The following is a 12276-nucleotide window of genomic DNA, read 5'->3' on the forward strand; positions in this document are numbered from 1 at the left end:
CACTAGCTTTGGAAGCTTATCAGTTCTAAGCTTAAGGTTCTTTGAAAATGAAGGGGTGGGACCTCAAAGATCCCTTCAGTTTCTTTTCTTCCTTCTAGTTAAAAGAGGTGGTAGCCTCAAAATGAAGACATGAGTATAAAAGCATTAAATGTTTTATCTTGAGAGAGAGAAGAAAGCATCCACACAGCTTGTTTTTACTGGATTCTGTAATCTGGTAATAGCTTTCTTTGCTATCACATGTCATAAATACAACTGATAAGCAGAAAATCCAATATGTGTTTAAAGAATAACTCCATCTTCATATCAGTGCACTGGAAACAAGAGTAAAGAGATAAATACTACTTTCATTTTTTTTAAAAGGGGACACTATTTGATAAAGCCAAAGTAGGTTATATTTCAAAAATTTCAAGTAGTTTTTAACCAGTTACCACAGTAAGCCAGAGCCCATTTTAAAAGGGAAAAGAAAAAAAATTCCTGTTACAGATAGATCTAACCATTATCTTTCATATTAAAACCCAATTTTTTCTTCTTTAACATCTTCCAACTATACAAACATTGATTATCTCTAGCTTAGTCAACATTAAAGTGCCACCATCCTCATCCACTTACATTCAAATCTTCCCTTCAGCCGGGACCGGTTTGGCTCAGTGGATAGAGCATCGGCTTGGGGACTGAAAGGTCCCGGGTTCGATTCCGGTCAAGGGCATGTACCTTGGTTGCGGGCATATCCCCAGTAGGGGGTGTGCAAGAGGCGGCTGATCGATGACTCTCTCTCATCGATGTTTCTAACTCTCTATCTCTCTCCCTTCCTCTCTATACAAAATCAATAAAATATATTAAAAAAAAAAAAAAAAATCTTCCCTTCATCCTACACCTTCACAGTTAGATTCTATATTCTGATCTTCAGTACATTCCTATTGTGATTACTCATCTTGTCCTGCGATACATACACATGAATTCTCTCATGGTTGGTAAAGCCTAAATAAAATTACTATGAAGAGTCAGATTTCCACAACAGCAGCACCCAGGCTTATTCATGAAGCAGTATGCTGAATTACTGATACCATGTTTCCCCGAAAATAAGACATCCTCCGAAAATAAGACCTACTTACAGGTTTCCTTCTGAGTGAAATATAAGGCATCCCCCCGAAAATAAGGCCTATCTCCAGACTCTTGATATTGCAATAAACATGCCATTCAAAGACAATTTGCGCATGGAAATTAATGACTACATTGAAAATAGAATGGAGAGAAATCAGCGTGGAAACTTAGTGGAACCTAAACTGCAAGAAGTTGTGACTTGGGTGAAGAATTCATGGGAGAAAATCACTGACAGTTGCATTGCAAATGCACTGCGAGCAGGCTACCTTGACAAGAAGTACTCATTTAAAGACAGTGCTATTGCTAAACATGAGAGATTTGGTCCACTGATTCTGAAAGAAATGGAGTCACAAGAAATTCACCAGGAAATTCAGGAATTGGATTGTTATGATGATGTTCCAGAAGATGATGACATGATTGTCATTGAATAAATGAGTAAATTCTTGATACTGTAGGATTCACAGTTTGTCTGGTTTGTGTTGACAACTACCGTACCATATATAGGTAATAAATTTCCTTTGTTTTCATTTAACAATAAATGTGTACTGTATTCTTCTTCATCGAAAAATAAGACATCCCCTGAAAATAAGACCTAGCGCATCTTTGGGAGCAAAAATTAATATAAGACACTGTCTTATTTTCGGGGAAACAGGGTAGGAAAATTGGGTTAAGAACTGCAAATGGGCCAAAACCAGTTTGGCTCAGGGGTAGAGCGTCGGTCTGCGGACTGAAAGGTCCCAGGTTCGATTCCGGTCAAGGGCATGTACCTTGTTTGCAGGCACATCCCCGGTAGGGGGTGTGCAGGAGGCAGCTGGTCGATGTTTCTCTCTCATCGATGTTTCTAACTCTCTATCCCTCTCTCTTCCTCTCTGTAAAAAATCAATAAAATATATTTAAAAAAAAACACAAAAAAACAAAAACTGCAAATGACATTGCAATAGATCAATGGCCTACTCACAGCTCTTTTTAAAAAAAATATGTTTTTATTGATTCTAGAGAAAGGAAGGGAGAGAGAGAGAAACATTGATGAGAGAATCATTGATTGGCTTCCTCCTGAATACTCCCCACTGGGGACTGAGACCACAACCTGGCCACATGTCATGACCTGGAATCAAACTAGCGACCTCTTGGTGCATGGGATGATATTCAATCAACTGAGCCACACTAGCCAAGGCAACTCACAGCTCTTTTAAGTGCTCTTAAAAAGAGATGCTAGAGATTAAACTGGCTCAACATCATCTCTAAGGGTAAGCAGGTCTTCTAGACATAACTGACTTCTCAGAAAGACTCTAGAAAAGATTCAATTCTTCCAACCTTTAAAAGTAATGCAACTGCAAATACAGGGCTGCTTTGTTAAAAAGTGAGATAATTTATGTAAATCTGCTCTATGAAGAGCAATACCCTATATATATATTTAAGAAAGTCTATCATCATCTCTGTCATAAAGGACCTTTTTGTAACCACCAAAGGTGCAGGGAGAGTAGAGACAAGAAATTAAGTTTCTTTGTTATATCTTTTAGAATTTTTTTCAATACCATTAGTCAATATTCTCTCTTCTTCCCATTCTCTCACTTTATGTTTACCTTTTTCTCCCAGAATAGCAATACATTTCCCCATTTGTTTCCTTTGTCCCATGTTAACTTTACTTCTGAATCAAATGATATTATGTCCCATGTTAACTTTACTTCTGAATCAATATCAAATAGGAACATGCATGACACATATTTCCTTGGGTATGTACACATGACTGGACATTAGTGATGCATAGTATATATCAAAGACAAAAGCAACAAAATAAAACAAACCCATTGCAACAACTGAGGCCATGACTTACCTTCTGGCTCACTCTCTGACCCTGAGAGACTGCCATAGTTGTTCATTAGTGAGCACAGGGCTGGTGTCACTTCCTTGGGTATGATAGTACTTTGTGGTTTTTCCTCTTTTTCAGACTCTGAAATAGAGAAAGATCTAAGAGTAAAACAGTATACCAAAAATATCTACCACAATAAAAAGAAAGCTGACAGCCCCTCACTCCCTCATGTGTTAGGAAAAAGAATTTTTTCCTAAATCTTCCCAAAGAACAAAACCTAAAGGACCTGAAAAATTTCTCCTTGGTTTGAATCTTCATGGTCAGAGAAGTAATTTGCCCCAAAGAGAAGACACAGGGGCAAATGGAAGCTACACACACTGTTATTTCAGATTATGGAATATGAGCCTTCTTTAAATTAATTACAGTCTTTGCTATTAATTTATTGTATTTACTTTATTTATGCTATTAATTTCATTAAGATAGTAGAAAGACCAGATGTATATTAAATTCCCTGGATTAGGATCAGACTTTGAAAATATAACAATATCTACCTATTATTTTTAAGACTGGTTTTAAGGACAGAAATAATATTTATGCCATTCTATAGATAAAAGCTTAATCAAAGAATTTTGCTGAAATTAATCTGTCCAAAGTTTTTATTATCTGGAACTTGAACTTCTAAGAACTTAACTAAACAAGCCAAGCATGAGAACTGAAGTACTCAAAAGCCTGCCAAAGGTAAAGTGTTTGATCGGAGCCCAACAAGCCTAGCTGTAGCCCCAGGACACTACCTATTACATTTGTTTTTGGCAGCTCTAAAAATATATTAAATGTATTCAAAACAACCAATAAAAATAAAGCCTGACCGAAGAATGAAGACAATAAGTAACTTGTTTATGTAATGAACTAACTCAACCCAAAACCAATATGAGATGTTTCAAGATAGCATTTAATGTTCACTAAATCAGTCTAGCCCAGTGGTCGGCAAACTCATTAGTCAACAGAGCCAAATATCAACAGTACAACGAATAAAATTTATTTTGAGAGTCAAATTTTTTAAACTTAAACTTTTTCTAATGCCACTTCTTCAAAATAGACTTGCCCAGGGAGTGGTATTTTGTGGAAGAGCTACATTCAAGGGGCCAAAGAGCCGTATGTGGCTCATGAGCCTCAGTTTGCTGACCACAGGTCTAGGGGAAAGCAAAACATGTCAAGAGAAAATGGGAGTATACTCTTCTGTGAATGTGGAACTACTACCTTCTAGTGGTTGAAGTTAAATCCTTTCCTCCACTCATCCACACTGCCCCACTCCGAACCCTCCAAAAACTGTTTGTCAATTTTTTTAAAACATATTTTTTTATTGATTTCAGAGAGGACAGGAGAAACATTGATCAGCTGCCTCCTGCACACTCCATACTGGGGATCGAGCCCGCAACCCCCCTGACAGGGAATTGAACTGTGATCTGGTTGACAGGTGAGTGCTCAACCACTGAGCTGCACCGGCCAGGCATTTTTATGCTACCGTATCATCTTTTCTCCTGGACTAATAAAGGGAAAGGGAAATATGTATGTTTTTATCTATCTCTCTAGATATAATTAATATAGATTTTCAATGGATTAAAAATCTACAATAATATTAGTATAGAGATTGTTTATCCTATTATTTGAATGATGATAGGCCAAACTATTATTTCCTTCTAAGACCCAAAAAGAGATATCAAAATGGGCAATACCTGTTCTTTAAAAGCATGAGCACATTTCACCTTTATGAGGCATCACTATCCCCTGAGATGGCTTCCTTTAAGAAGAGGACCTAATTATATCTGTAGGAGATATTCTAAACCTCTAGTTAAGAATTGGGATTTGGAGTCAAATGGCTAACCAGGTGATGAAACAAAATTCAAAGGAACTGAGTAATTTTCCCTTAGGCAACACAATTAGTAGTAATAATAGTTGGGTCAAATTTAAGTCCTGACCAACTGACTACAAATCCCAATTCTTAACTAGAGGGTTAGAATATCTCCAATAGATATAAGGTCCTCTTCTTAAAGGAAGCCATCTCAAGGGAAGTAAAGGCAAAAATAAATGAATGGGACTATATAAAACTAAAAAGCTTCTTCATAGCAAAACTGACAACAAAACAGAAAGGCAGCCAACCAGATGGGAGATGTTATTTGCAAATAGTAGCTTTGACAAAGGTTTAATTTCCAAAATATATGAAGAACTCATAAACTCAACACCAAACAAACAAACAAACAAATAAACAAACAAACAAAAAAACACAATAAAAAAGTAGGCAGAGGAGCCGAAACCGGTTTGGCTCAGTGGATAGAGCGTCGGCCTGTGGACTGAAGGGTCCCAGGTTCGATTCCGGTCAAGGGCATGTACCTGGGTTGCGGGCACATCCCCAATGGGGGGTGTCAGGGGACAGCTGGTCAATGTTTCTCTCTCATAGATGTTTCTAGCTCTCTATCCCTCTCCCTTCCTCTCTGTAAAAAAAATGAATAATATATATATATATATATATATATATATATATATATATATACACACACATATACACACACATATATATATATGTATGTAAAAAAAAGTTGGCAGAGGATCTGAAAACACACCTCTCCCAAGAAGATATACAAGCAGCCAATAGATATATGAAAAAAATGTTCAATCTCACTAAGCAATTAGGGAAATGCAAATCAAAACTACAATGAGATACCACCTCACACCTATTAGAGTGGCCATTATCAATAAGACAAGCAATAACAAGCATTGGAGAGGATGTAGAAAAAGGGAACCCTCATTCACTGCTGATGGTAATATATACTGGTACAACCATTATGGAAAGTAGTCTGGCGATTCCTCAAAAAATTAAGAACAGAGCTTCTATATGGGCTAGCAATCCCTCTCCTGCATATATATCTAAAAAAAATGGAAATTATATATTTGCAATGATATATGCATTCCTATGTTCACTGCCAGCCTGGTTGCCCCTAACTGCCCTCCCCTGCAGGCCTGGGTCCCCCCCAACTTCCCTCCTCTGCTGGCCTGGTCACCTCCAACTGCCCTCCTCTGCTGGCCTGGTTACCCCTAACTGCCCACAACTGCCCTCCCTTGCAGGCCATCCTGTGGCAGCCATCTTTGACCACATGGGTGCGGCCATCTTGTGTCTTGGAGTGACAGGTCAATTTGCATATTACTCTTTTATTAGATAGGATTTTCATTTTTCAGAAGGGAAAATGAAGTCTCAGAGACTGAATGAGATTTCCATGGGATAGCAGCATTGTGATCCTTTAATTTTTCAATTTATAAGCAAGAGTAAACTTGCCCCATAAGGTATAGAGAGAATTCAATAAACACATAAATATATTCTATGCCCCGAGGAAGAATAGCATTACTCAAATATAATGAATTAATATTATTTACCCAATTATCAGAAGCATAAATAATACTAACTTCCATTGGGATTACTACTTTATGGTGGTAAAAATTCAAATAATTGAGCAAATTTGAATCTACAGCATCAACAAATTTAGGACAATCTTAAGAAAGCTTCCAAGATTATATTATACTATGGAAACTATCCAACATACATTATCTTTCTTCCATTATCTTTCTTGCCTGCCTCATAGGTACACACACACACACACACACACACACACACACCAGTTCAGAAAAGATGTCCTGAAATAAGGTTTTTTCCAAGGAATTCCTATTTAAAAAAATAAAAGCAACAGCATCATTCTACATTTTTACATATTTGCCATTAAACTCTCCACAAACAGCCCTAGCCAGTTTGGCTCAGTGGATAGAGCGTCGGCCTGTGGACTGAAGGGTCCCAGGTTCGATTCCAAACAAGGGCACATGCTTGAGTTGCGGGCTTGATCCCCAGAAGGGGACATGCAGGAGGCAGTTGATCAATGATTCTCTTTCATCACTGATGTTTCTATCTCTCTCTATCCCTCTCCCTTCCTCTCTAAAATCAATAAAATTTTAAAAATAAATAAATAAATTCTCCACAAACAATGCTGTCAAGAATCAACTTCAGCATCATTGCCTAGACTTATAAACACACCTTTTCCCGGTTTAACTTACCAGAATCAGTATTTACCAAAACACTCAGAGGGTCTGCATTTGCCTGGGGTGGAACTTCAGGCTTTGAATCAACCAAGCAAATGCCTGATCTGTTGGCTGCACTCTGTCCAGCAGAATTGTTTTCCCATTTGTGATGTCTGCCAGAACTGATCTTTGCCATCTGTGAATGTCTGGACATTCCCTTCATCTTACTGGAGAAATAAATAAATAAAATAAAATTATATATATGCTATTTTTAATATAAAAGACACTGACCTTTCAAAAAATATTTGAAAAAGTCTACTGAATGCAAAAGAAATCTGTCAATCACTCACTTGTAGCCTAGTTCATTAAAGAGAACAGAATAAAATAAATTCAATGGTTTCCAAAGACAGAGAACTCTATGGAAGAACTTTAAAAGAACAACACACATTTTATCAATTCCAAGATGCACATTGCTTCCCATATTTTAATACCTCTGAAATTGGGCTATGTTGTATAAGCAACAGCAGGTGAACTTAACTGGCAGCTTTCTTTCATTCCTATTGTACATAAAAAAGTGTTTCTTAGACTTACAAAGTGTGTTAACTTTTGCCTAGTCGGCATGGCTTAGTGGTTGAGCTTTGACTCAATTTGTCAGAGCACATGCCTTGGGTGTGGAGCACACAGGAGGCCACCAATTAATGATTCTCTCTCATCATTGATGTTTCTATCTCTTATTCCCTCTCCCTTCCTCTCTGAAATCAATTTTTGAAAAGTGTGCTAACTTTTGTCTACTCATTTTTAAGGAGTCTTAAAGTTTCTGAAGCATTTACAAATATATTGCCTTGTTTAATTTTCATGACAGCTCTTTGAAATTAATTAGACAGGTACTATTTACTTTATAGGAGGATAAACTTATAGACTGTGCACAGTTTCACAGCTACCTCAAGTTAAGTGCCTTGTCAACCACTACAATTACTCCTCTTAGAAGGAAAACAAATACTATGTGAGCATATTCTAATGTAAACTATATGTAGATTAAAAAAAGGCCATTTTATTATTTTTTAATTGATTTTTTAGAGAGAGGAAGAGAAAGGGAGAGAAACATTGATGTGAGATCAAAGCACTGATTAGCTACCTCCTGCACGCCCCCTATGGGGATCAGGCTGAAACCTGGACATGTGTCCTAACTGAGAATCAAACTGGTAACCTTTTGGTGCATGGATGAAGCCCAACAAACTGAGCCACACCAGCCAGGGCAAAAAAGGGCCATAAAAAGAAAAAAGTTTATACCCTGGCTGGTGTGGCTCACTAGATGGAGCATCCACCTGGGCATCCAAAGGTCTTGAGTTTGATTCCTGGTCGGGGCAAGTAGGGGAGGCAACCAATCAATCTCTCTCCTCACCCCTCCTCCCAATCAATAAGAAAAATATCCTCGGGTGAGGATTAACAAAAAATCAAACAGGTCTATTCCCACTAGACTATAATATAAGACTATATATCCTTTGGTGGGACTGAGTTTTCACAAAGATACATATGCTTATCCTAATTTGTCATCAGGCAAAATTCATTTCTCCATTAATAATAGAGATTGCAGTTCGAAGTATAAAAATTAGAAATCTGGGTTCAAATCCTAATTTTGCCATCTTCTCATTGTGTCTTGGACAATATTAATATCCCTGAGTCCATTTACTCCCTCATCTGTATGTAGAATGGGAATCAGAGATGCAGAGACAATTACCATAAAGTGCTTCTAGAACAAGTTACTGGGCCCTTAATAAATGGCAGTTATTACTGAAAGAAATTAAAGCAGAATTAATAGATAGGGTTAGGAGCAGAAGAAAGAATTATAGTGGAGCTAGCTGAAACAAACAAAAAAATGTGTTTTGCAGAAAACAGTATGCAGAAAAACTGGGTGTTTTGAAACAAGGATGTTTTTCTTGCAAGTGCAAAACAAAATGTTGCAAAAAGTCCAGAAATCAGAGAGAGGCACAGATAGACAAAAAGCAGGCCGTTAGCAGACATAAGGGAAGAGCAGAAAGCTTCAGGGGCAACCCATTTGAAACCCCTCTGAGTGAGGAGCCTGTGTTTGTTTGCAATAAACTCCTGCCTTGTTTGAACTCCTCTGGTCCTGGCTTCAGCTTCATTTTTTGATTCTGTGAGACACACCCTGGGAAGAATTCCTGCTCACCTGTTCCGGTATTCATTTAATATCTCTGCAATGCGTAAGTTCTTAATCCTTTTAGATTCACCATAATCTTTACGAAGTCTCATTCCAAGAAATCATTTATATGCTCCAAATTTTGCAGAGAACCATAGAACAATTTACTTTGCTAATACCTCAACAAAGAATGTTCACAGCAGCTTTATTCATAAAGCCCAAACTGAAGACAACCCAAATGTCCAACAGTGAGAAGATATATATTCTCACAATTGAGTTTTACACAGCCATAAAAATAAACAATTTATAGCTACACACAATATAAATGAACCTCACAAAGTAATTTTGAAATTACACACAAAAGAATAATGGTAAAAAATGACACTGGCTTTTTTTTTTTCTTTTTACTAAACTATTCTTTTTATTGTTACTTTAGAACACTTTCTCTACTTACAAAAAAAAGTTTACTGTAAAACAGTATACTGAGTTACATTAGTAGAGTCTTATACATATCATGTTTACTGCATCTATTGACTGATCATTTTCTCTTGTGCTTGATTTAATATATTTTATAAATTGCATTTTATAAACATTATAAATTCATAAAGTATACAGTAGTGTACAGTAATGCCCTAGGCTTTCATTCACTCATCACTCACTCACTGGAAACACACAGAGCAACTTCCAGTCCAGCAAGCTCCACTCATAGAAAGTGCCCTATACAGGAATACCATTTTTAATCTTTTATACAGTATTTTTCTTATCCTTTACTATGTTTAGACATAAAATACTTACCATTGTGTTAACAACTGGTATTTAGTACAGGTTTGTAGCCAAGGAGCAATAAGATATAGCATATAGCTTAGGTGTGCAGTAGGCAAACTTTGCATAAATACACTTTAAAATATTCACAAAATGACACAATTGCCTAAATGCATAGGTGTATAGTTGTTTGTGTGTGTACACAAATCTATCAAGTTGTACATAAAAGATTCGTATATTTTGCTTATATTAAAAATACATTTCACTAAAAAAAATGAAAAATATTCTGGAAAAAAAATCTATGAAGATGAGGGATAGTGAACATAGGGCATCTCATACATTACTGGTAGAAGAGTAAATCAGAACAACTTCTATAATAGATATTTGGCAGTTAGTCATCAATATTACAAATACACATATTCTTTGACAGCAAATCCTCTTCTAGGAATCCATCCTCAGAAATACCTGCACATGTGTAAAATGTATGTATAGAACAATAATGGCAACTTTTTATTAGTAAAAGATTAGTAAGAATTTAAATGTCTGTCAATAGTTACCAAAAAAAGACCCTGTGGGATATCCTTACGCTTCCTACACATCCTTAAAGAATGAAGAGACCTGTTATATATTAACATGGCACAATCTACAAATATATTATTTGGCTAAAAACCAAGATGTAGCATGGTGTGAAAAAAGAAAAAAGATTACTATCTATGTGTTGTATACATATACATATGGGATATCTGTGAAAGGACAAAAATGGACTGATTTGGGGAAGGAAAACTGTTTAGCTGGGAGACAAAGACAGAAAAGGCTTATTAATTATAAATCTTCTGGAAACCATACAAATATAGGGCAATTATTATTTTAAAAAATTTAAGCAAAAGAGTACAAAAGCAAATATTTCAGAATTGGGAGTGTAGAGATTTTAAGATTTTGGTATATTCTCTCTTTTTTATTTATAAGTGTAATTGTTTAAAATAAGAAGTGAGAATGCACGCAATTTTAAGGAACTTACCCAAACTGTGTTGTTGTCAATACTGCACCTATCTTTTCCTTTTCAAGTTTTAACTTCTTCTTCCTTTCAATATTGGCCAGAGTTGGGTAGTTTCTACAAAATAAAGTTAAAAAAATTATAAAAGGCCTTTTAGAAAACAACTGTAAACACACAATCAAGCAACTGCTGTATTTATCAATCTTGGTTTAATGACTAACATGATAAACAATTTATATAAACCTTCATATGAAATTTATATAAACCTTTAAATCCTTCTAAAATCTTTTTAAGGGGAAAAAAGTCGATTATAACAGTGCTTCTCAAAGTGTAGACCAACTGTGAGTCCACAATTTTTGTTACCAGTCTGTGTAGTAAGGAGCTTTACACTAGAATTTAAATCAAATATATCACACAATGTGCTCAAACTGGTCCAATTCAACTATACAGTGTGTACATACCTGTAGAAAAAAAAAAAGCATGTAATTACTTACGCAAATACATAGTAGGTACATTCAAAGTTACCATAATGAGGAAGAGACTGTTCTCAAAAAAGACAGTCCACCACGTAGTATAAGAAAAGCACACAAACAGCTTTAACAAAGGACAAAATATAGTAACTATCCCCAAAGAATATAAAGATTGGAGGGTGGAAGAAAAGATCACATTGAGCTAGAGAAATCCAGAAAGAAAGGAACATGGAAGAAATTGGTCTAAAGCGGTGTTAATCGACAAATCAGAAAGAAAAGCTTTCGAGTGTTCTAAGCAGAGCAAACAATGCAGACAAACAAGGCCTCAGAAAGTGTGAGAGACCCGGAATGGCAAGTGGTTCATTCTGTATGAACATAGTTACAGGCAATCAGACCAGATAGAAAGGGTGAGGCCAAAATGTGCCTTCAGTGGAAGACCAGAAAGTTTGTAATTAATTCAGCGGCAATGGGGAGCCCCTGCAAGTTATGAACAGGGATGTACAAGGCAGTGATTAAGATTAAGTTCGATAGCAGTGTGCAAGATAAAATGCTCTGACAAAGCTTTCTTTGTTCCTTGGCACAGTTGTGTAGGAGAGTAAATCTTAGAAGTATAAAAAGCACAGGAGGAAAACACAAACAGATCTTTACCACTCAGCCAAGCTGCTACTAGAAAATTTTAAGAAACATCAACAAATCTTATTCTGCCATTGTTTCTACCTCTTCCTTTCTTATTTACTTTTTGTTAAAATCTGCATCACTAACTTAAGTAACACAGACAATATGAAGCCTATTGTTTGGCCACATTGGAAGATAGGAATTGAAATGACATTAAATGGTCAAGTAATCAGAAAAAAAGGCAATGAATTTCAATGAGGACAGTGCAAAGCAATCTATTCGGCTAACAAAAATAAACTCTATAAAT

General features: G+C 36.2%; 1 protein-coding gene across 1 annotated transcript in view; it reads right to left on the reverse strand.

Annotated features, from left to right (window-relative positions):
* The window catches only part of NUFIP1 (nuclear FMR1 interacting protein 1), a 35151-nt gene that overhangs the window by 9371 nt on the left and 13504 nt on the right, over positions 1-12276 (reverse strand). The window contains exons 6-8 of the mRNA XM_084879423.1: positions 10909-11001; positions 7007-7197; positions 2936-3052 (exon numbers count right to left, since the gene is read on the reverse strand). Coding sequence (XP_084735549.1) covers positions 2936-3052; positions 7007-7197; positions 10909-11001 — 401 coding nt within the window. The remainder of the gene's footprint in view (positions 1-2935; positions 3053-7006; positions 7198-10908; positions 11002-12276) is intronic.

The sequence above is a fragment of the Pipistrellus hanaki genome (assembly GCF_964339955.1).
Source record: "Pipistrellus hanaki genome assembly, chromosome: 3".
NCBI classification, from domain to species: Eukaryota; Metazoa; Chordata; class Mammalia; order Chiroptera; family Vespertilionidae; genus Pipistrellus; species Pipistrellus hanaki.